The sequence below is a fragment of the Juglans regia genome, chromosome 2 (genome assembly GCF_001411555.2).
Source record: "Juglans regia cultivar Chandler chromosome 2, Walnut 2.0, whole genome shotgun sequence".
Lineage (NCBI taxonomy): Eukaryota > Viridiplantae > Streptophyta > Magnoliopsida > Fagales > Juglandaceae > Juglans > Juglans regia.
Window position 1 is genome coordinate 37,497,390 of NC_049902.1, and position 23,724 is coordinate 37,521,113.

At 36.2% G+C, this 23,724-nt stretch overlaps 3 protein-coding genes across 7 annotated transcripts; all 3 read left to right on the forward strand.

The window, feature by feature from the left end:
* The first annotated feature begins 2,177 nt into the window (after positions 1-2,177).
* LOC108985825 (probable galactinol--sucrose galactosyltransferase 1) lies at positions 2,178-6,854 on the forward strand. The gene is made up of 13 exons (XM_018958259.2): positions 2,178-2,591; positions 3,151-3,413; positions 3,514-3,604; positions 3,808-3,856; positions 3,963-4,054; positions 4,140-4,247; positions 4,341-4,475; positions 4,569-4,979; positions 5,091-5,232; positions 5,318-5,385; positions 5,621-5,755; positions 5,937-6,154; positions 6,310-6,854. Exons 1-13 carry the CDS (start codon positions 2,401-2,403, stop codon positions 6,684-6,686), a joined length of 2,280 nt encoding a protein of 759 aa, XP_018813804.1. The 5' UTR covers positions 2,178-2,400; the 3' UTR covers positions 6,687-6,854.
* Positions 6,855-8,467: 1,613 nt separating this feature from the next.
* LOC108985860 (vacuolar cation/proton exchanger 5-like) lies at positions 8,468-16,825 on the forward strand. 3 transcript variants are annotated; one of them, XM_018958321.2, is made up of 14 exons: positions 8,468-8,815; positions 8,924-8,963; positions 9,390-9,538; positions 9,706-9,966; positions 10,092-10,159; positions 10,260-10,288; positions 11,094-11,290; positions 11,385-11,597; positions 12,342-12,476; positions 13,123-13,239; positions 13,311-13,364; positions 14,177-14,293; positions 15,126-15,274; positions 15,674-15,988. In XM_018958321.2, exons 3-13 carry the CDS (start codon positions 9,494-9,496, stop codon positions 15,243-15,245), a joined length of 1,356 nt encoding a protein of 451 aa, XP_018813866.1. In that variant the 5' UTR covers positions 8,468-8,815; positions 8,924-8,963; positions 9,390-9,493; the 3' UTR covers positions 15,246-15,274; positions 15,674-15,988. The 3 variants fall into 3 exon arrangements, with proteins under 3 accessions (XP_018813866.1, XP_035542824.1, XP_018813881.1); XM_035686931.1 differs by lacking the exon at positions 15,674-15,988 and adding an exon at positions 16,807-16,825 and having other exon boundaries at positions 8,521-8,815; XM_018958336.2 differs by having other exon boundaries at positions 8,521-8,815; positions 15,752-15,988.
* Positions 16,803-22,814, forward strand: LOC108985832 (probable amino acid permease 7). Of its 3 annotated transcripts, XM_018958283.2 has the most exons (8): positions 18,405-18,495; positions 20,252-20,365; positions 20,456-20,689; positions 20,804-20,897; positions 21,181-21,395; positions 21,633-21,766; positions 21,897-22,124; positions 22,340-22,812. In XM_018958283.2, exons 2-8 carry the CDS (start codon positions 20,296-20,298, stop codon positions 22,739-22,741), a joined length of 1,377 nt encoding a protein of 458 aa, XP_018813828.1. In that variant the 5' UTR covers positions 18,405-18,495; positions 20,252-20,295; the 3' UTR covers positions 22,742-22,812. The 3 variants fall into 3 exon arrangements, with proteins under 3 accessions (XP_018813814.1, XP_018813828.1, XP_018813822.1); XM_018958269.2 differs by lacking the exons at positions 20,252-20,365; positions 20,456-20,689; positions 20,804-20,897 and adding exons at positions 16,803-16,974; positions 17,561-17,797 and having other exon boundaries at positions 18,402-18,495; positions 22,340-22,814; XM_018958277.2 differs by lacking the exon at positions 18,405-18,495 and having other exon boundaries at positions 19,939-20,365.
* Positions 22,815-23,724: the final 910 nt, after the last annotated feature.

A 23,724-nucleotide genomic window follows, 5' to 3' on the forward strand; every position in this document is an offset into this window, starting at 1 on the left:
GGTTGTGTTCGCGTAGGTTTTCAGACAAATGACATTATGCAAAGATGCATATGAATCTCTATGAAGTATGAACTCCACCATATTATATATAAATATATAAATATTATATATATAGATAACATTAGAAGGAAAGAAAAACTTGAAGAGATTCCTCATCTATCACGTCACATGATTATGAATACTTTTTGAATTTTCATAACGAGCAATAATACAAAGTCCCCGACAATTTTCAGGACGAGAGCCACCCTACTTTTTGGATCATCCGTAGAAAATAGAAAACATGACGGTTTGAATCGGAGATGTGCTTTGATCACATGCGTTTGTCCCCCCCCCTAACTCACCACATGATCTAATGCTTTCCATCTGAATCTTATGTCTTATGTGAATGTCCTGTTCTGTTGCAGAAAAGGCGGATGTTGATATTAAAATTAAAATAATAATAATAATAATAAAAAGGCTGTTTTATATGATATATATTATGTGTTTCTTCGTGATTCTCATTTAATTTGGACTGTCATGATAGATAGATAGATAGATAGATAAGCTGGGATATCCAAAATAATGATAGATAGATGGATGTTTGTTGTGCCAATCATTCTTGTAGATGCAAAATCTATGTATCGGTGAGCTTAATTGATTGAGTAGTGAGTACTCTTATCTAATATCTATCCATCCGGCCCGGCTGGCTATCATGTACTACATTTTTCTTTTTATTGTTGGTTTTAAGTTCGTTCACACATTAAATATGCGTTTCCTTTTGTGGGGATCGGTCAAAAAAGTATAACACTTTTGGCCGATGCCAAGTAGGATCTGAGCTGTGTCCTTGTACCGTCTGACGTGGCCACACGTACTTCGCTTTAATTGTTCAACACTATCATCTATTATTGTGATTACTTTATTATATTATTCATTCAAATACAACATAATAATAATAATAATAATACCCTTGTGTTATATTTGCTATGACCTGCCAACCATATGAAAATAAAAGCAATGACATGCCAACCGACGACTCAGCTGTCAAAGTGTAATACCACGTACAATATTAGAATACACAATATCATGTAATCATTTTTAAAAATAATAAAATATATTATTAAAAAAATAATTTTTTTTTATATGAATATATTATTTATTTATTTATTTAAATAATTATATGACACTGTCATATTTATAACTATATATATCATTTCTTACTGTCAAATATTCATTAATTAATTTATATATGTATATGGGGAAAGTTGGTTGTATAGAAGCTAAGCAGCCACCGGATCCTCAATTTCGCCGTTAGCCTTTAGACTGCCCGATCATCACTCTCTCTCTTACGTTATTATTATGGAACGTGAGATGAGAGATAATAAACAGTGATTGATGAAAAAAATTATTTTATTATTTATTTTTTATTTTTTCCAAACTTTCTTTTCCGATAGAAAATGTGAAAAGGCTACCTGTTTTTCATCATCGCCGGAAATCCACGTAGCTCCAACTCACAGGGTAGATATTTTCAAGGCAGTTATCCGGTACAGAGATTGGCGAAGAGGTAGATATTTTCTAGGCAATTATCCAGTGCTTCTCCAATCTCTCATCACCTTAACTTGCAACAACTATCCATTCATCAAAACCCAATCAGCACAGTTACCTTCTTGCTCTTGACCATCTACATCATGGTCTAAATTAAGAAGAAACGCCCACCGAGTGCTACTCTTCTTGTTAACATAAACAACTTCGTAAACAAATATTGAAAAAAAACAAAAAAACTAAGAAGATTTTACATCAACCAGAATGGTAGATGATGGCCCACGAAAAGATCGAGAGCGGACCATGAGATAAATCATCTGATGCATGGTGGGTGGAGGGCTCACAGGCGTTGCATGCATGCTTGGTAAAGAAAGCGACGTCACCTGAGCTGCCCAGTCTGTTATATGAATCTTGATCAAAGAAAGGAACAAGCGGGACACGACTCATGACGACACATAATAGTGTAATACTGACATTCTAGTTTACATGATCCGACTGGACTGGCATTGATTCCCGCCTCAAACAGATCATATTTAAAAAAAAATGAACTCTTTGATTCTCACCGGGTCCCGATGGCTTTCCGTCTCTGACCGTGACATGGACCTGTTTCACGCGTGAACTAATTTTTTTGGCTAATAAATACCCTCACCTCCGTTCCTATTGCCTACAACGTGTCTTGCTTTTACTTATCTGTCATCCCAAATCGTCGTCCTTCTTCTTCTTGTCACCTTTGCCCTGTTTTTTACCTGTTCCGGTTTTTTGATTCTGTTTTCCTTGCTTCTTCTTCTGTTCTTTGGCATCTGAGTGTTGGCGTTGGTGTTGTTTTTGGGGCTCTTGGCAACAAAAAGGAAAACTTTTTGAGGGAAGAAAGGAAACAGAAAGATGACTATTGGGGCGGGGATAGGTGTGGCGGATGGGAAGTTGATGGTGTTGGGGAACTGTGTGTTGCGAGATGTCAAAGAGAACATTATCGTAACAGCTGCCTCAGGAGGTGCATTGGCCAATGGCGCATTCATTGGCGTCGTATCCGACCAGATCGGTAGCCGCCGGGTATTCCCTATTGGAAAACTTGAGTACGTTCCTCTCTGATTACTTTTTCCCCTCGTTGTTAAAATAATAATAAATAAACAAATTTCTGCTTTATGGTCCTCGTTCTTTTTCTTCTGGATCAATAATTCTGGGTTTCTTTTTCTTTCTTTTCCCTTGGTTTTTCTTGTTTGAATGCTCATAAAAACGACTGTTTTGATTTTGGTTTATAAAAGTAATCTTACCAGCTTTTCATTAACCTCTATTTTTATTTGGTTTGCGTTACTTTTCTTTGCTATTGACACGTATCTCTGTTCGATTTTGTTCTTTGTTGTATCATTGAAGTGTAAACATTTCAGTATACGTGGAGTTCAGGATTTTTTTTAAAAATCTATTTATGTATATCCTCTGTTGCTATGTCCTGTGGCGTTTTTTTTTTGTGGTTTTATTAATTCATTGAACTCTTCAGCTGTATAGTTTTCTTCGTCTATTTTTTTAAATTTCTGATCCAAACAAAAGATTGCGAGTGTTCTTAAGATGATCTGAAATGTCTTAGAAGGGCAATGCTCAAAATTTGGACAATTGACTTACACAATGGTTCTACAGGGGATTGCGCTTTTTGTGCGTTTTCCGCTTCAAGATGTGGTGGATGACACAGAGGATGGGTAATCGTGGCCAAGATATACCCTTTGAGACCCAGTTTTTGATTGTTGAAGCGCGCGATGGTTCTAGTACTATTGACGATGAAAGCAATGGTGGAATGGACCAATCTGCCTTGTATACCGTTTTCTTACCCATTCTTGAGGGTGATTTCAGGGCTGTTCTTCAGGGAAATGAGCATGATGAATTGGAGATTTGCTTGGAAAGTGGTATGGAAACTAAAGAGAATCCTCAGTTTTTGTGTTCGATCAATTCATTGTCGCTCTGGCCGTCTTTAAAATAATGACTTGAAATCGTGATTCCTTGCAGGAGATCCCACGGTTGAGGGCTTTGAGGGGAGTCATTTGGTTTTTGTTGCTGCTGGACCAGATCCATTTGATGTCATCACAAATGCAGTAAAGTGAGTCTCGTACGCATTTTTACATTGGCAATACCAATACCCCTCAGTTTGGTATTTCACGTCTCAAGTAAATCATGAATATACATTTACATTATTTCCTTCATTCTAGAATCGTTGTAAAGACATTCTTTTGAATTTTTTTTCCCCGAAGAACCGCTTACAGATTTAAATGATTACTGTTTTTTACATCCAATTATTTACAGGACCGTTGAGAAACATTTACAAACATTTTGTCATCGCGAGAGAAAGAAGGTACATTTTCTTCCAAAGTACCTCTGGCTTGCGAATGTTTTATACACATCATCAGTCCTAAGTTATGAGACCATAACCTATAATTTCGTTATATTATGCCTTTCAGATGCCAGACATGTTGAACTGGTTCGGTTGGTGTACATGGGATGCTTTCTATACTGATGTCACCTCAGAGGGCGTGAAGCAAGGTCTAGATAGGTATGGTTTGTCTCCTCATGGGTAGTGATTTAAAAATTACATTGTTCTACAATTATAGAGATTCTGAAGCTTATATATTTTGCAGCTTAGAGAAGGGTGGAATTCCTCCAAAGTTTGTTATAATCGATGATGGGTGGCAATCGGTTGGCATGGATCCCACGGGAATCGAATCCAAAGCTGATAACTCAGCCAAGTGCGTGCTTGATCCGAATGAATTTTCTGCTTGTGTTGCCACCTTTTCTTTCGTTGGCCAACAATATTTACTGTTTTTTTCATTCTTGTCCAGCTTTGCAAACAGGCTGACCCATATCAAAGAGAATCACAAATTTCAGAAAGATGGCAAAGAAGGTCATAGGGTAGAGGATCCAGCTTTGGGACTTCGCCATATTGTTGATGAAATAAAGGACAAGCATGCTTTAAAGTATGATTCTATTATTTAGATTTTCGAATTTAATGCTTCAAAGCATTGTTTGATATGGTGCTTATATTTTCCTTTTTTTCTTTGAATATCCAGGTATGTTTACGTGTGGCATGCAATAACAGGGTATTGGGGAGGTGTTAAGCCTGGTGTTACAGATATGGAGCACTATGAGTCTAAATTAGCCTACCCAGTTTCATCTCCCGGAGTTCAGTCAAATGAGTCGTGTGATTGTTTACAAAGCATTACAAGAAATGGTCTTGGCCTTGTGAACCCTGAAAAAGTTTTCAACTTCTATAACGAACTCCACTCGTACCTAGCATCAGCCGGTATCGATGGTGTCAAAGTGGATGTTCAGAACATCCTTGAAACGCTTGGGGCCGGTCATGGTGGAAGGGTGAAACTTGCTAGAAATTACCATCAGGCCTTGGAGGCATCTATTTCGAGAAATTTTCCTGATAATGGGATTATTTCTTGTATGAGTCACAACACAGATGGGTTGTACAGGTAGCAAATCTTTTGCCTTTCTGTTTCTCACTTTCTTTGACAGTAATTCTATTTTGTAACGTTCATTTTGGAGTTGTGTGATAATCAAATGTTATCAAATTGATTGTGTAGTGCAAAGCGGACAGCTGTTATAAGAGCATCAGATGATTTCTGGCCAAGAGATCCGGCATCACACACTATTCATATTGCATCAGTTGCTTACAACACCATTTTTCTTGGGGAGTTCATGCAGCCTGATTGGGATATGTTCCACGTAAGCTAGCACTCTGATTTTGTGTATTTATGTTGATTTTCCCAATTTGTTGGATCTCTCATTTTTCAATTTTTCCGGGTGTTAGAGCCTACACCCAATGGCTGAATACCATGCAGCAGCTCGTGCTGTGGGAGGATGTGCAGTTTATGTTAGGTAAGATCTTCGCTCGGATTAAGATTCTTTAGTATTACTTGTCCCCAAACATTTTCTACAATTATAAGAAAGATATACATAACATGTGGACCTCACAAAATTAAATGAAAAGTAGTCTACATGTTAAGTCTATTACCTGATTGCAGAAAAGGTTTAGGATAGATAATTGTTAAGTCCACATGTTAAGAATCCAGGTCCTCTTTACTCACAAGGATGGATGTCTGCATTGATGCAGTGACAAGCCTGGGCACCATGACTTTAATCTTCTGAAGAAGCTGGTACTCCCTGATGGTTCAATATTGAGGGCCAAACTTCCAGGAAGACCAACAAGGGATTGCTTATTTTCTGATCCTGCCAGAGATGGGAAAAGGTAAAGCTTAAAGGATATGATTCCCATTGGATAAGCATGTTAATAAACAAGCCAAAAAAAAAAAAAAAGATGAACAAATGATCGTTTAATTTACATTTAACTTTTCCATGAGCTGATGTGAGCGTGTGTGTTCAGGTTCACATGTCTTAATTTTTAACTTTAGTCACTCTTGATTTTGCAGTCTTCTAAAAATATGGAATCTGAATGAATTTTCTGGAGTTGTGGGGGTCTTTAACTGCCAGGGAGCTGGCTGGTGTAGGGTTGGAAAAAAGAACCTCATCCACAATGAACATCCGGATACAATTACTGGGGTTATTAGGGCTAAAGATGTTGAATTTCTGCCAAGGGTCGCAGATGATAGATGGTGTGGGGATACTGTCATGTTTTCCCATCTAGGTGGTATGTTTTTATCCCCGTTCTTGATTTGTCCTTGATACTATCAAATCTACCAACGCATGGTTAAAAATCGTTCAATGGGCCATACTGTTTAAAAATTATATAAGGAGATTGATGGAGTTTAAATTTAGTTAATGAACTTGTGGTGCCAATTGCAGGAGAGACAGTTTATCTTCCAAAGGATGCAGCTATTCCAATTACACTAAAATCCAGAGAATATGAAGTTTTTACTGTGGTTCCTGCCTGGGAAGTGTGGAATGGAGTTAGATTTGCTCCAATAGGTCTAATCAAGATGTTCAATTCAGGGGGAGCCATCAAAGAAATGAATTATAAAGATGAGAAAAGCACTAGTGTTGTCTTGAAAGTTCGTGGGTGTGGCCTATTTGGAGCATATTCTTCAGCCAGACCAAAGAGAATAATAGTTGATTCAGAGGAGATAGAGTTCGAATATGAAGAAGGGTCTGGTTTGGTCACAGTTTGTTTGAGAGTTGCAAAAGAAGAGTTATACCTCTGGAATATAACATATGAACTATGAAACTGAAGTTTATGCAGTAATAGGAGAACTGGGAGTTCATAATCATATCCCCTCTCCCATGAGGAGGAGGAGGAGTTAGATGTAGATGATGGTAGTACCTTGTTGTCGCAGATTTAGATTGTACAACACACCGTTGAAAAATAATGATAAACCACGAATGTTATTCAAGTCTGTCTACAAGACACTCCATTAGTGTTATTCTCATTTTTGGCTTCTCTTCTTTTAACTCGTCTCCAACCCCAACCCCAACCCCACCCCCAGGGACAAGTACGGGCTCCTTTCACTCCCTCTGTTCATGTAATCCAACACGACACTTCTATTTTTGCTCTTGGATTGGAATATAATGGATCTTTTCGATAATATCCGATCCACACGAATCCTTTTACACCATTCACAAAATGTTTGTGTACATTTAGGTAAGTGTTACTATTATAAAAATATTATATAAAAATAATTTTATAAACTGAAGTGTTTTCTTATGACTTATTAGATTTATTTTATAATAAAATAACTTTACAATACGACGAATGTGAAGCGATATTAGTTTCTTTCTATAATTAATTATTTTATTATTTTTAGTTTAATAATAGTTTCAAGCCATATCAGTTTATTTATTTTATTATTAATTATAGTTTGCTCCGCACACTGAGAGATCGCCAAATAAAAATGCTACACGTGCCATATAAGTGGATTATGCACGTACGCTATTCATGAAGTATTAAATATCTAATCGTTTTTTATATTTCAAAAAAAAAAATCTAATCATGATCTTAATTATCTTGTTTTTTTTTATATTTTGAAATGAACAGTAATATTTACATAATATATTTTATAACATATTTCATAACACATGTTATAAAATATATATATTTTTATAAAATATCTTATATATTTTATAAATATTATTATATAAAATATTATGTATTTATTATTTAAATATGGACTCGATAGAATGGCACATAAGTATCTCCGTATAGAGCACCAATTTCTATGTAAAGTTGGCAGTCAATGTCAGTCCTTTTATCACTATTTTATTATTTTTAATTTTTAGTATATTCTTAATTTTTTAACTATTTTTTAATATAATTAATTATTAAATAAAATTTAAAAATATATAATTTTATTAATAATTTTTTTAAAAATTAAAAAAATAATAGAATGATAATAAAAGTGTGATAAGACAATCATTATTAATTTTCTTATTATAGGTCTGTCAAGGAACATGGGCTCGGAGAATTGATCTCGTTAACGGTTATTTCTCTGCATTTAATTAATTGCAATAGATAGCATGATTTTCATTGTAATCTTTATTTTAATTAAATAATTCTCCAAAATTTTGAAATATATAATAAAAACTTATAGATAGAGTAGAGGAGACTGGTTACAGAATAAGGAAAAATTGTATCTATTTCTTAGTTAAAATGAGTATTACTGCATTTTAATATTTTGGATTGAAATGGGGAGTGTATCGACTTTATCCTAATTAAGCCTAAAACTAAGATCATCAATCATGCTTCTCTTTAACGGCGTAGATCTTGTCTCCGGCCCTACTGCACCAAACTAATATTTACACACCCACTTTTTTTTATCAAAAGAGAGACCAAGTTTAGTTCTTTAAATAATAAAAAATATATATATATATATTTACAATCATAAATATAAAATATGTAAGCGTAATATAATTATTTAAAAAAATAAATATAAAATTTATATAAAAAATTAATTTTTTAATAATAAATTTAATTTTTTTTAAAAATAATTAGACGACTATTAATGAATGTACGTAACACTACAATAAAATAATAATAATAATAATAATAACAACAATGGAACTTTCAAGGAAACTGACACAGACGGACCGGAGGAGACGGGCAGACGGCTACGGCAAAATTACTCAAAAATCAGAAATGTCGTCCTAGTCGTCTTCGTGCGCGGAAGTCCTTGAAAATACACACAGGAAAAAGGGGGTGGACGAGGAAATCTGGATCTGGGGGCTATAGCCATTAGCCGTTATACACGTTGCTTGAGAAACTCTTGTTTTCTCGGCTATCAATAGTCAATACTGCTCTGTTTCTCTCTCTACGCTTAAACTATTGAGGCGGAGAATCGACTAGCACGAATCCCTCCATGTATCTATATCTATTATTTGCTTATTTGTCCTCCCCTCTTTGAAGGGTTTTTCTGTGGTGTTAGAAGAGCTTAGATTTTTCGTTATTGTTTGTTCATTTGATTTGCAGCCGAGCCGACATCCCAGATCAGACAACCAAAGCTAGCAAGGTTAGTTTGTTTCTTTTTATTATAGCAGATCCGAGAGATATTAGTTTCAAGTACAGAATTATAGTGGGTTTGTGGGTATCTTTTAGTTTAATGCGATTTTCTTTATAGTGAGGGATCTTCTGTTATCGGTGGAAGCTATGGTTTTCTTCCCTATAACTTGTACGATCTTGAAAGTTTTTTGTTTGTGGGTGAGTAGTAAGAAATTTTGAAAGTGTTATCTAGACCCCGCGTGCAAAAAGCACTTTCAAGAGCCAAATGTTGAAATTCCTAATCAAATATGGTCTAGATCCTTTTAAAAAAAATTATGGGGAAGAGATTTAGGAAAACTTCCACTATAAAGTTTTCTTTTTTCATATTTACTTGCAAAAAAGTTTTTTGTTTATTTTGGTCTTTCATTTATCGCTAATGCTACGGTCGGTCGTGTAGTATCAACTGCGCTAGACGTTCCTTGCCTTGGTTTCGAGGAAACTACATCGAGTAGGCGACGCCTTCTATGAGAATGGAACAATTGGCGTGCTAGTAGTTAGAGAATGGACTATAAGTTACAAATTGTTGGCACGAAACCTCAACTTGAAGTAAGTTCCAACCTTAATTATCATTTTTTCTTCACGAGGAGTGAAACGTTACCCTGCATCCTTTCATGTTTTAACAACATTCTTCTTTATCATTCCACGCCTTCACCTACTTTCGTTGAAATTGTAAGCGTGGTTTTGCATTTTATTTTGTTTTTGGGGATTAACAGATGGGATCACTAGACGGTAAATCAACCCATGAGTTCGAGGAGGAGAGTCTTTTTAAAGCGGAAATAGATTCTCAGAAGTTGCAACCTATGCATGCAGCTGAGACTGGATCGTGTTCTGGAGGTTTGCGAGCTGGTATGAGTATGATATCAAGGAATCTTATGTATAGGAGCATAAGGACTGTTGTTTTCTCCAGTAAACTCAACTTGCTGATTCCTTTTGGGCCACTAGCAATTCTTGCTGAGAAACTGACTGGCCATCGAGTAAGCTGTAGCTCTCCCTTCCTTGAATGATTTGTATGGTTGTTTAAAAATGCTTCTGTTCATTATGTTCTGGTGGATTAATTTTATGTTAAAAAAAAAAAAAAAAAAATTCTGGTGGATTACAGGGTTGGGTCTTCTTTCTGAGCTTATTGGGTATAACACCTTTGGCTGAGCGTTTAGGCTATGCTACAGAGTAAAAGTTTCTGTCTATCTCTTATTTATTTGTTTATCTATTTTGAATGAATAATACAAATTGGTAAGTAGCTAATCTGATGATTTTCATTCTGATTTAGGCAGCTGGCTTTTTACACCGGACCTACAGGTAGATTTTTGTTTTATCTGAATTTAAATTAGTAAAATCTTGTCTTTTATCTTTGGGTCCATTTTGGTTTATTACCTCAGAACTTACAAATGACATGTCAATATTTCTGCAATGGTATGCTCCCAGAGTCTTGCTTGCACCAATTTGACTTCATCATACATATTGGGATTGGGTTATGTGGATTAGGTCATATTTAAAAAGTATTCCTTATTTACTTATCAAAAAAAAAAAAAGGTATTCCTTATTTTATTTTTTAACTAATTTTTATCTAATCTTTTTTTTTTCTTTTCTGTTCTGGCTCGGCTATCCCCCCTAGCTGAGCCATTCTCTTTTATGGTTTGAGCCAGATAAAAGCAATTAAAAGAAAATCTATTCGTCAACAAAAACCAGAGAGAGAGGTCAAGAGAATATTGGACTTTAAACCCAAAAAAAAAAAAGATTTAACTCATGGTATGAATATTGATTATGTTATGCATCTTGATCAAGAGATCCAGAGATGAACTTGGTTTATTGTTGGTCAATCACAATCTTGAAAATTTATAATTTTTGTATTATTTTTTTTTTTTTGATAAGTAAACAAATTGTATTACTCCAAGAATAGGCCTAGCCCAGTATATACAATTTTTGTATTTGTTATACCTTGTTAGTTTCCCTTGTATTATACTCATTTGAAGGATTGGAGGAGTGTGCCTAAAACACGATGCTGGCATAATTTGTGGCATGCATATTGCTCTTTTCATCTTAAGGTTGGAGATCAGTTTTGCATCTGGATTCTGTTTTTGATATAATGAATTGGAATGTGCAGTTGGAGGCCTTTTAAATGCTACTTTTGGAAATGCAACAGAACTTATTATATCAATCTATGCACTTAGAAGTGGACTGATACGTGTTGTTCAGCTGTCATTATTGGGCTCAATTCTATCAAACATGTTGCTGGTGCTTGGATGTGCATTCTTTTGTGGTGGGCTTGTTTTTCATAAGAAAGAACAGCAGTTTAATAAGGTGGACATAGTAGCAGCTTTTGCTGGCATTTTATTTTCTATTTTCGTTAGTTGTCTACTCTTTCGGTCCTAAGCTGATTTACATTGCCATGCAGGCAACTGCTGTTGTAAGCTCCGGATTGCTGTTGATGGCAGTCATGGGCCTACTTTTTCCAGCTGTTCTTCATTATACACACACTGAGGTTCATTTTGGAAAGTCAGAGTTGGCTCTTTCAAGATTTAGCAGTTGCGTCATGCTTGTGGCATATGCTGCATACCTTTTTTTCCAGCTAAAGAGTCAAAATAATCTATATTCCCCTCTCAATGAGGTTCGTTTTGTTTTCTATCATACACTAATGTATTTATCCAATAGCTAGAAATGTTTGTATCTGGATCTTTTAGTACCATGTGTGTGTATGATTTAATATTCGAAGGATTTGCAGTTTCCTTACTGTCAATTACTTCAAACCTCTAAGGCCATGTTTGGTTAACCAAGTTTTTAAAAAAATTTCAAAAATATTTTTCAACCACAATCTAAACATCTTTGGATCTAAAAAAAATTTTCTATTTCAACTTTTCATCCAATCATTTGCAAAGAGTAAAAACACCAAAACCCAAACAACTTTTACAAAAACCAAAACAAAGACTAGCCTAAAAATTATATTCTAACAACTTTTCAGTTTTGCTTATCTGCTTTTCCAAACCCCAATACAAAACATATTATAAAAGGATTTATTCAAATTTTCCTATCTACTTTCACTAAACCCATTAAACAACATGTATAAACAAATTCAAAATTTCACAAACATTCTAAAAGATTTTAACCAAACATACCCTAAATATTCTCAATCTGGAAAGTTACATTCTTTAAATTTCTGGGTCAGATATACTTCTTTACTGATAAAAAAAAAAGAGTTTCTGGGTCAGATATCTTTAGGCTAAGTGATATTGATATGACTATCAGTTTAAACTTGTTTTATTTGCATCTTTATTTGTGTATTCTGTGTATCATTGACTCGCTATGACTTTGTTCAATTAATTGATTTATAGTGTGGTATATGTTATCAACTTAGGAAGGGATTCAAAATGAAGAGGGACCGGATGAAGATGAAGCTCCAGAGATTTCTAAATGGGAATCAGTAATTTGGCTTTTTATTATGACTGCTTCTATCTCAATCCTATCTGAGTATTTAGTTCGTGCAATAGAGGTAATATTTTCATGTTCATGCTTTCCCTTTCCATGATGCATTTATTAGCATTTTTTTTTAAGGATGAATCCGTTTCTTTTTTTCTTTTTATAAGTAAGAATTTATTAATATCAATAGGCCTAACCAAGTACACTGGGTGTATACAAGAGAGAACAACTAGCCCATAATAGACTACCCCTAGCCCATAATAGGATGAATCTGTTTCTTAAAGAATATATGTCGTATGCATATATATATATATAATATTTGGTTTTTTGTATACATGTAGGACCCTTCACAATTAAATTCTTGAAGCAGACATGTCATTTTAGTGCACAATTTATATGTTTATATGCCTGCTTGGTATGTATTGCTACCTTGGTTGGGGCATTGACTCATTGTTGGTATGGAAGTCAAATGGTAAAAACCTCGACAAATCAGCATTTATTAAAGTGTTCCCCAAAAGAAAGAAAAAAAACCCTTCTTTCATTTTCTTAGCTGTCTCTTCTCTTTGTTGTTGGTTATTTTATGCATTTTCTTTGCCTTTTCAGATTAAAAGCGATGTGTTTTCCAGGTTTTTCTGTTGAATAGGTTACATATATAAGATTTTAGTAGTTATTTTTCTATTAACTTTATTTCCTTGGTCTGCTTGTCTTTGATTTTGTAGGGAGCATCCGTTGCATGGAATATTTCGATTGTTTTTATTAGTGTTATTTTGCTCCCGATCGTGGGGAATGCTGCTGAGCATGCAAGTGCTGTTATGTTTGCCATGAAAAACAAACTTGTAAGCTTTTGGACATTTTCTTTAACAAATTTTTGTTACAATGAATTGCAATAATTTGAGTTTCTTTGCAGGACATTTCTTTAGGAGTGGCAATAGGATCTTCAACACAGATATCCATGTTTGGGGTGGGTACTGCCTTGTGTTTTAATATCTATTTTACAATTTATACCTTCTAAAAGAAGGTTTTGCCAAAAGTAAATTAGTATGGTGTATGGCTGCCTTTACTCTGCCTTGACAAAAGAATCAATATAACAGTTGTTTCAAGCTGTAGTGAGGCCAGTCATTTTTTTTGTAGGTAAAAATAAATTTTATTGGAAGGAAAAATAGTCATGGCCCAAATACACAGGAGGTGTACAATGAGAACACCTAATTACTACTTAGGACTAGAAATGGATACAAGAAAGTCATGAAAACTAGTTCTGTTGAGAACAGTGACAGATGCCCATAAATACAAGGTGTTAAAGAAAAATCTCTTGAGCTCATCCAAGGAATGTTCCCGGTGAGGCCTGACAGTACTTACCAAAAAACAAAGTGAGGCCAGTCATCTACCAGGGTTTGGGATTGGGATGTTCCATACTCCTAGTGGTTGCATCTCTTAGGGAGCGAGGGAGAAGTGCGAAGCAAAGTGACGTAAGGAGTGAGGGAACTAGCGAGCTGGGGCCCAAAGCGGTTCCTACAGAGTCAATAAAAGCATAGGGGGAGATAGCATCTGGTCTAGCTCTCATATAGAGCAAGTATGGCTTTATCATCCCCCCCGCAGCCGGGGGGGGGGGGGGGGGGGGGTGTTGTTGTATGTATTTCTTTTATGTTTTATGTTTGGATGTTTCGTTCACTGAGGAGTTACTTTTGCATCCATGACTCTGCTTGTTAGTATTGTCTTGTTGAATATTCTATATTCAGATCAATATCTATTAAAATCATCACTATTTTGCTGCAGATTCCTTTTTGTGTGGTGGTTGGTTGGATTATGGGGCAACCCATGGACTTAAACTTCCAACTTTTCGAGACAGCAACACTTTTTATAACCGTCTTAGTAGTTGCCTTCATGCTGCAGGTTAGTGCTTCACTGAGTAAGGAAACCATATATGCAATCTTTATGAAAAGATTCTGTTGTGAGAGAAGAAACTGTCTGTATAGTAGGGACCAACAAGTCCCTGCTATATTTTCTAATATGGACCAAAAGTCCACGATAAATAGTTCTTGAGTGGACTAGATATGAGGATGCTGGAAGTGATCTTGATACGAAGAGCAGGAACCACCAGAAATGATTCTGTAGCTGCAATTTCAGACATCCACGTGTTTTCACCATTGGTTGTTGCTAGAGGTCATTAAAAATGAAGGAGAAAAACCAGATCTGGGAACCATTTATCTTGGAGCAGCACATGGCGGTGCGTGGGCTCAGGTGCCGAACAAAATGGTTGTGGCAGAGGCTGGGGTGAGAGATTGGCTTGTGGGGAGTTGCATGAAGCAGCACATGGTCATCAGTAATGGTCAGAGGTGGGCAGAACTAGAAAATGATGAGGGAAAAATAGGGAAAGAAACAATAAAAAGGGCTGGGGGATGGGATGGTGGGGAGTGGAGGAGACCTGGAGGCCGACTTCCCCTCCCACTGGAATAGGAAGAGGGGGGGGTGCGATTGAGAGCTGGGGGAAAATCAGTTTGACTAGAGTTGAAGATTTGTAAAATAATATAAAGCATATTTGAAAGTCAACAGCTCACTCTAGTCCAACTGCTTTATGAGCCAATTGTGTTTTGAACAAGTTTCTGCTACCGATTTTCTCTTAATTTTGTGGATTGCATTGTCGTAATGGTTATTAATTTTTGGTAATTTTAGATACATCATATTCATAGATGGTTGCCTGCGTTTTGTTTTGTTTTGTTTGCAGGAAGGAACCTCAAATTACTTCAAAGGACTGATGCTTATTCTATGCTATCTGATAGTAGCTGCAAGTTTTTTTGTACACGTAGATCCTTCTCCAGATGCTGATAATGAACCGAAAACGTAGAGTCAGGGAAGCTCCATTGGATTGATGAGGTAAATCTCCAAAAGATTTGGCTTGGCTCTGTATATATTTCACACGTCAACTTTTTCCACCTGCTCCTGCTTTTTAGTGAATTCAATCAACCCCCTATTATGTTCTTTTCGGATCAGCTACGGCTTGGATGTCTGTCAAGCGTTTGCTTAGATTCCATTCCAAGAAACGAGTGTTGTACTACAGGAAAATCAAGATATAATTTTCTTTATAAAATAAGGAGTACCTTGGGTTTTAGTTATCAAGGGCCGTTGCCTCCATTCCAACAAAATTGACTTGGTGCAGTGCCTAACATGGAAGGAAAGCTGTATTTATTGTTCATCTGACTGTCTTGGTCTCGGCCTTTTTTCTTGAGTTTAGTTTCCTTCTCTTTAACTCCTGTTCTGCCCTGCCCTTTACAGTCTCTCTCAAATGAGGCCAGGCAACCTCACTTGTTGACCAACTTTGGGGACCGATCAAATATGGTTTTACCTTTTCAGGGATGGATCGAAACTACTACGTGTTCCCCAACAACCTTGTTTTTCTTTTAATCTATCAGGTTTTAATTCTTCTTTTGTAACACGCTTTAAACACAAGCTGTTTACGTGGAACTATAATGGAACATTAATGTTTCTTTACTCTGTTGCAAGGCTCGAAAAATTGAAATGGGATATGTAATTGAGCAAGCACCTATCTATTGAATCAACTAAATTCAATAAGAGCGTGATATTAATTTATTTCACATATCAAGTTTCCTATATAATTTGTTATCTTTTAATTCAGTTCTCTTATATTTTCATACAAGAAAAAAACACCAACTTACCTTTAAAACATAATCCAAAAAAGATAAAATTTTTGAATCAGTCGATCGAACTGAATTTGGTGGCTTGGATAAAAAATGCAACCAAAGTTGGGTTTGACTAATCACCAATCCAAGTTGAAGTAGATGAATTAATGAACCGTTTTGTAGAGCTATATATGATAGTGACTAGAAATGAGACAAGTGCTAGGAGACATCGTGGCATAAGCAAAGCAAGGACCTAAAAGATCAAAGCCTTCACCTAATCTTTTTTTATTTTTGTAATTTTCAAGAGCCTTCACTCGGTTGTGCTTCTTTCCTCAATTATTTCTAGCACATGCAAAATCTGGAAGCGGTGTTTTCAACATATTTCCAGCATTAATTGTCAATGGATTTTGGTAAACCAATAGAAATAATAGGCTGGCTTTTATAGTCAAGAGTCAGATTCAAGGGATTCTCTTTGAAATGAAGTCCAATCTTGATAGGTTTCTTCCAGTCCCCACCAAACTTTCAAACGTAAGACTTTCTATTTCTAATTCAATATATTTATGGTAGGAATGACAATTACAAGAGCTGTTACGTGTTTGATCCGGACAGTACAAGATATCTGTTAAACGCCAGATGACATCCAACATGTAGCTTTCATTCCTTTCTGGATACATCGTTTTCCGAGTTGATTAATAAGAAACCCGGTGCCCTGCCCTCCTTTTTCATTACATTCATTTACATACACTAAAACAGCTATTTTTTTTATAGGTTCGTATTTGCCTGCCTTGTTATACCGACGAGGGGAGGGGGAGGGATCAGCTCCATAATCTCTTTTGAGGGAAGGGAGAGAAATGGCTGCTGGGGAAGAAGAAGATCATCACCAATCGCCTTTACTGAGGAGCTCCGATGAACTGAAGGAGCCTCTCAAAAGAACTGGTAATTTAACTTTCTACTCACCTTCGCTCTCATATACTTTCTCGTTATATCTTCCATAGAAAACGTTGCAAGACGTGGAAAATTTCTTCATCCTCTGATTCGCGCCCCTCTTTTGCCCATGCGTTTCCTTCTCATAAGCATAAACAAGTGAACAACAGCATCCTTCCTTTCTCCTTGTCTGTCGTGTTTTTTTCTTCCATTGTTGGGGGGGGGAAAAACCACCAAAATTGTAGTGGTAAGTTTCCATATTGATTCAGCAATGAATTATACAGATGGTAGTGGTGGTGTCCTAGTAGGTGAGATTGGCAGTTGGTTGGCAATTTACTATTTGCAAGAGTGATGATTACAGCAACCAACCAGTCCAAACCGCCCTGTTTTAGATACAACTGCAGATCGGCTTGGTCTTGTAACTTGTGCTATATTCTATAATTGCTTTGAGCAATTTACTTTTGACACAGTAGCCTCACCAATTCACCATTGTTATTTGATCCAATTGTATGAAAAAGTAGAGTATTTTGAATTAAAATTATAAAGCTTTGACTTTTTCTGCGTCTAATATTTTTGAGTTGGTAACATCTACGTCAAGGAAGCGCATGGAGTGCAGTTGCACATATCATAACAGGAGTGATAGGGGCAGGCGTTCTGTCTCTGGCATGGAGCGTGGCTCAGCTGGGGTGGATTTTAGGCCCCCTTCTCATCATAGTCTTTGCAGGCATCACACTCGTTTCCACGAGCCTTTTGTGTGACTGCTATAGATACCCTGATCCTGAACGTGGGCCTTCAAGAGTTCGCTCCTATATGGATGCTGTCAAGTTGCATTTAGGTGAGATATTCAAAACCCCACCCTCTTTTTTTTTAATTTTTATACAAACAAAAAATCTACGTCACTTCTCACCCATCATTCTATTTATCAACGTACTGTCTCATAGGTAAATATCTTTTTAAAGGGAAAAACAAGGTAGGTAGCTATCTATGTGCCTTACATTTTCCTTCTCTCTACAGTATATTTTTCTCGATGTATGTAGTTAAAGGTTAGTGATAGGATTATTGTCTTATTATTATCCATCTAGTCTACTATCTTCTCAGTGTATTTTAACCCTATCATTATTAGTAGATAAAAGAAGTGGGCATGAATCCCAAAAACAAATAAGCACTAAATAAAATCAGTTTATGCAATGCTAAAGCGGCATTTAATTTTCTGATAAAATTTGATGGTCGATAGTCTCTGGGATTAATTAGAAGCCATGTGCCCCCGATAGACTTCATGCTCAAATTGTATTTCTTTCTTCTTTAAACCAAAAGAAAAGCATGAAATCTTAGACAATAAGACATAAAGGGAGCCATTTTTTTTAAAAAAATTTCTTCATATCTTTGTGTTTTTTGGGTTCCTTCTTCTTTCTTGTATTAAAAAAGTTTGGTGATTTCAGGAGAGAAGATACACAAAGTGTGTGGAGTAGTTGTGCAGGAGAGCTTATATGGGAATGGAATTGCCTATACCATCACTGCAGCTAGCAGCATCAGGTATTCTTCTTTAACATAAGTGATGATTTCGGAATAGAGTTTTTTAAGTTCATACTCTCAGTCCATGCTACAGTCACCGCTCCCACCTGTTACTTATAGAAATTTCTTTTTTTTTTTTGTTTTTTCATATATGTATTTTTTAATATTTTTAAATATTATAAAAATAAAAAAATATTTTTTTAATTATTAAATAAAATTAAAATCAAAATCAAAATCAAAATCAAAGCGATAGAATATAACGGTAGAATAGAATGGTAAGAATAATATTATTCATAAATGAAAAATAATGATAAAATTACTACCGTGTTACTAATATAAATTAATATCAAAGTTGACCTTTAGATAATTGAGAAGAGTGAATGCAATATCTCTTTACCGTTTTCGGCTTCTTACGGCACGACACGATGACGCATTGACTTGATGTTGTGCCAAACCCCCTACTCAGTCACGGCTACCTACTTACCACACCTACCTTGTAAGATAGCTGATATACACTTGGGCGGGCCGTAGTACTTTATCGGTCCAAGGCAATACAAGTTTACGGGTCTTGGCCCAATCGAATGGTAGGCCCACCCACCACTGGACGTTTCAAAGCAAAACGACGAAGGACGAGATAAGATTGTAATTTGACATGGAATGGAAGTGATTTCCAAGAGATTTTAGCGGGCCCCTCAAATATTGTCACTACGACTTCACGTCCCTATAATTTACGTGTCGTCGGACGGCAGGGCCACGTGCGTGAGAGTAGAAAAACCGAAATGGGCAATTAGGCAGTATTAATATTATTATTAGAAATTAAGTCCTATGTATGGTTGTAGTTAACTCATGAATCTGATGATCGGCTGGGGTTGGGGACCGTGGTCGGAAGTTTGAAGATTCCTGATACCAAAGTCCGAAAAGTTTTTCAAATTGCGTATGATGTGAATTAAGGCCATGTTGAGAAAAGAATGAGACATAACTTTCACAGCTTCCAGCAATGGTGGCTGGTGCTATTGGAATCTGTATCTGCTGAGAGAGGTCGCGTATCAAACTTCCTTCCTACAAGAAAAAGGAATTACCTTTTGCAGGTCATTCACCAGAAAAAGAAAAAGAAAAAGAAATTAGGGGCAATATTTATGCAATCAACTCAAATGTTAGGTAAATAAGACTGACTAATTAACCACCCATCGCACTCACCAATCACCATTGTCCTGAAAGGCGAAGTCATACTACTATTCGATTCAAAATAAAGTTTGGCCAAAGTAATAAAGGAGGAAGTGAAAATGCCATGATGAACACGACAGCCATTTCTTCCATTATTGTTTCGTATCTATATGAAACTTCATGGATTGGACTGGTGCTGATTAGAGTATACTTGCAAAAGCCTTCTTAACTCTAATATTACAGATCTAACCTCCAGGACCAATATATATAAATATATATATATATATATATATATATATTACCAGACCAATGACATTCGCACACATGAACAATTTAAAGCTTCTGTAAGAGTGAAGAAGAAGTTGCATTTCCCATTTTACTACCGTGCCTGTGTGGGTAGTTGTCACTTAGTTTATGTTAAAGAAGCCTTCGTTAAATGCCAGTCATGGTCGCCATATAATGTAATGAAGGCCACGGCTATAAATGGATAAGAGGAACATGTTCAGAAACATCAAACTTTAACTGTCACAAGCATGATATTTAATTTTAATAGCATGGATGTATTTGTGGCACAGTGTTTCGTATCTTAGGCCTTCTAATATTGGGTATACAGTTAGCAGAGTTCAGGCCCCTGTTTTGAGTTGAAAATAAACAAACATGGCTGTCCAACAATCTTGCCCCGTAGCCAATGGTTCCTGGGATGATGATGGGCGTCCTAAAAGAACCGGTAAAAAACTTTTTACTGCACTATCCACTAGTTCTTTTAATTCAGTTCCGATTCAGTCTTGAAATCAGTGCCTGTCGGGAACTAAACCAGGAACCTTGTGGAGTTGCATCGCTCATATCATTACTGCTGTTATCGGCTCTGGAGTTCTGTCTTTGGCATGGAGTACTTCACAGTTAGGATGGATAGCAGGGCCAGTTTCTTTGCTTTGTTTTGCGATTGTCACCTATATTTCTGCCTTCCTCCTTGCCGATTGTTACAGGTCTCCCGACCCCATAACCGGAACTCGAAACTACTCATATATGGACGCTGTTAGAGTGAATCTTGGTAGTATATACGTCAACTCCTTTTCTTCTGTCAGAAGTTTTATATGATCTTCAACTTAAGGATATCCTTTAGTATGTTTTATGTGCTCTCTGATTTGATCTAGTGGAAGTTCAGGAAGAACACATACGTGGTTTTGTGGTTTGCTTCAATACTTGAGCTTGTATGGGACAGATGTTGCTTATGTAATTACTACAGCAACCAGTATGAGGTACTATAGACAGACTGCGATTAGAGGATAGTAGAATTTTGTGTATTTGCTTTTTGCCTCTGCGCATCTTCATCTATCTTTTGGAAATGCACCAGAAAGTTATATTATATTATATTATATTATACAGTTATTTTTTTTTCTTCCTCCCCTCCACAAGTTATGCTTGCTATCTTATCTACTCCTCCATCTTCTCTCCCTTTCTACTTGACTCAAGTTGGCAAAGCTCATTCATTGTATTTCTCGTACCTTTATTTTCTCAGTTTTTGTTGCTATATTAATGCAGAGCAATTCAGAAGTCAAACTGTTATCACAAAGAAGGGCATCAGGCTGCATGTACATATGGGGATAATTTCTATATGCTGCTCTTTGGGCTTATTCAGATCGTCATGTCGCAGATTCCAGATTTCCACAACATGAAATGGCTCTCCGTCGTTGCTGCAATCATGTCCTTTTCCTACTCTTTCATTGGATTTGCACTTGGGTTAGCAAAAGTAATAGGTATATACATCTTTGAATTAGCCTGCTTTTTTTCTCCCATTTTGCAGACCTACTTTACAACAAACACAAACTCTATCTTTCACTTACAGCCCTATACAATTGAAAGAAAAGTTTTCGAGTTTCAGATCATATGGCAACCAAACGGAGGGTCATAGAAATGTTTGGTTGATACAGTAGGAAAGCCAGTTGGCTTTGGCCATTTAAGGGTTAAAACTGATCTTGTGATTGCAATTGCAGGAAATGGAAAGATTATGGGGAGCATTACCGGAGTCCCTGCTGCTAATGTTGCTGACAAATTATGGTTAGCCTTCCAGGCACTCGGGGACATTGCTTTCGCCTATCCGTACTCAATTATTGTAATTGAGATACAGGTATATGGATTACAATCTTTAGACAAACCAGTTTATATATTTAAGAAGAAAAATAAATAAATAAATTAATTAATTAATTAAATAAATATGGTGTCTAAAATGTAACTAGGATATTTTTTAAACGAATTAGGATACTTTGAAGTCCCCTCCTCCAGAAAATCAGACCATGAAGAAGGCCTCGATGACTGCCATCTTTGTCACAACCTTCTTCTACCTCTGCTGTGGCTGCTTTGGATATGCTGCCTTCGGGAATGACACACCAGGAAACCTATTGACAGGATTTGGTTTCTATGAACCTTATTGGCTTATTGATTTTGCTAATGCTTGCATTGTCCTCCATTTGGTAGGAGGATATCAGGTATTCCCTACTTGTATGGAAGTTCCTTATGTTAAATTTCTTACTGACCTTGATCTGTTTCTGCTCTTTATACTTTCACCATCAAAAGGTAATAATATGCCTAATGGAACAAGCATTTATTTTTTCCAACATAAGAACTTTCTGAAACTATAGTGAAATCCGATGCATTCTTGATTGAATCTATTTATTCATTTATCACCTGTTTTCTCTCACAGATTTATTGCCAGCCAGTATTTGCATTTGTTGAAAGATGGTTGACGAAGAAATATCCAAACAGTAGCTTTGTAAATAATTTCTACACCTTCAAACTCCCTTTGTTGCCGGGCTTTCAGTGGAATCTTCTCAGGCTATGTTTCCGAACTGCATATGTTATCTCAACCACTGCACTTGCAATGCTCTTCCCTTACTTCAACCAGGTGTTGGGACTATTAGGGGCCCTGAACTTCTGGCCTTTGGCAATATATTTCCCTGTGGAAATGTACTTCGTACAAAAGAAAATAGGGGCTTGGACTAGGAAATGGATTGTACTTAGGATATTTAGCTTTGCTTGTTTTCTTGTGACTGTCGTGGGTTTTATCGGGTCGGTTGAAGGACTGATAAGCGCCAAATTGAGCTGAGGGATTTATGTTCTTCATAATTTAGCACTTGGGAGAAAGAAAGTTTGAAATGCATCCTACAAATTACAATACCTCTACAGTCTTCAACCTTCTCTTCGCAAATGATCTTATCATTTTCAATTCTCAATTTTGAATATTAACTTCAATCTAGAAGCTTTACCAATCATCTTCTATCTTAAAGGTCTACCTGTTGTGTTTTTGTTACTATGAGTGTAACTTGCTTCTTGGGAAGATCTAAAGAACCTCCCAAGTTCTAGCATATATAAGAGTTTTTGGTTAGAAAAAATTATATCGATGGGTTCATGGGAAGACTGAAACTTGGGCAATCACCTCTTTTCAAACCTTGTCAATCATCTTCTATCACCTCTCTAAACTTGGGCAGACACCTCTTTTCCTCAGCTATGCCTATGGTTTCAAACAACTGAGGTTAGATTTGGATAGTGAGTTGAGATGAGATGAGATAAGTTAAGATGAAAGTTGAATAAAATATTGTTAGAATATTATTTTTTAATATTATTATTATTTTAGGATTTGAAGAAGTTGAATTGTTTATTTTATTGTGGAAATTTGAGAATTTTGGACAAGAGAACCCTCAAGTGTTGAAGTGGTCAAATGAGCATGGTCCAAACATGTTTTAGGCTCCCCCCTTTCATTCCATGCAAAAAATTAAGAGCCACAAAAAGTAACCTGAAAAATTGGAGCAGACATTGTTTCGGTAATATCCAATCTGGCATAAAAAATTCTGAGTGAGTCCCTAACAGAAACCCAATCCTCTACCTCAGGAAATTTTGATAGACACTTGGAACAACAACTCCAAGAAAACCTCAATGAACTCTTGAAGAGAGAATAACAACTCTGGAGAAAAAAATCTAGACTAACCTGACTTACCACCACTGATCTAAACACAAAATTCTTTCACTGGTCCACATGGATCAAAAGGAGGACTAATGCCATTGATAGCCTTAAAATTGAACAAGGGATAT

Bases quoted from the DNA above. Each gene is read 5' to 3' on its own strand.
- LOC108985832 (XM_018958269.2), top strand. From the start codon at position 16,890: ATGGCTGCTGGGGAAGAAGAAGATCATCACCAATCGCCTTTACTGAGG. The intron at 16,975-17,560 runs GTAATTTAACTT...ATCTACGTCAAG, and splicing joins GGAGCCTCTCAAAAGAACTG to GAAGCGCATGGAGTGCAGTT. The intron at 22,125-22,339 runs GTATTCCCTACT...TTTCTCTCACAG, and splicing joins ATTTGGTAGGAGGATATCAG to ATTTATTGCCAGCCAGTATT.
- LOC108985860 (XM_018958321.2), top strand. From the start codon at position 9,494: ATGGACTATAAGTTACAAATTGTTGGCACGAAACCTCAACTTGAA. The intron at 9,539-9,705 runs GTAAGTTCCAAC...GGGGATTAACAG, and splicing joins GCACGAAACCTCAACTTGAA to ATGGGATCACTAGACGGTAA. The intron at 10,289-11,093 runs GTAGATTTTTGT...TGGAATGTGCAG, and splicing joins TTTTTACACCGGACCTACAG to TTGGAGGCCTTTTAAATGCT.
- LOC108985825 (XM_018958259.2), top strand. From the start codon at position 2,401: ATGACTATTGGGGCGGGGATAGGTGTGGCGGATGGGAAGTTGATGGTG. The intron at 5,233-5,317 runs GTAAGCTAGCAC...TCCGGGTGTTAG, and splicing joins CTGATTGGGATATGTTCCAC to AGCCTACACCCAATGGCTGA. The intron at 5,756-5,936 runs GTAAAGCTTAAA...TTGATTTTGCAG, and splicing joins CCTGCCAGAGATGGGAAAAG to TCTTCTAAAAATATGGAATC.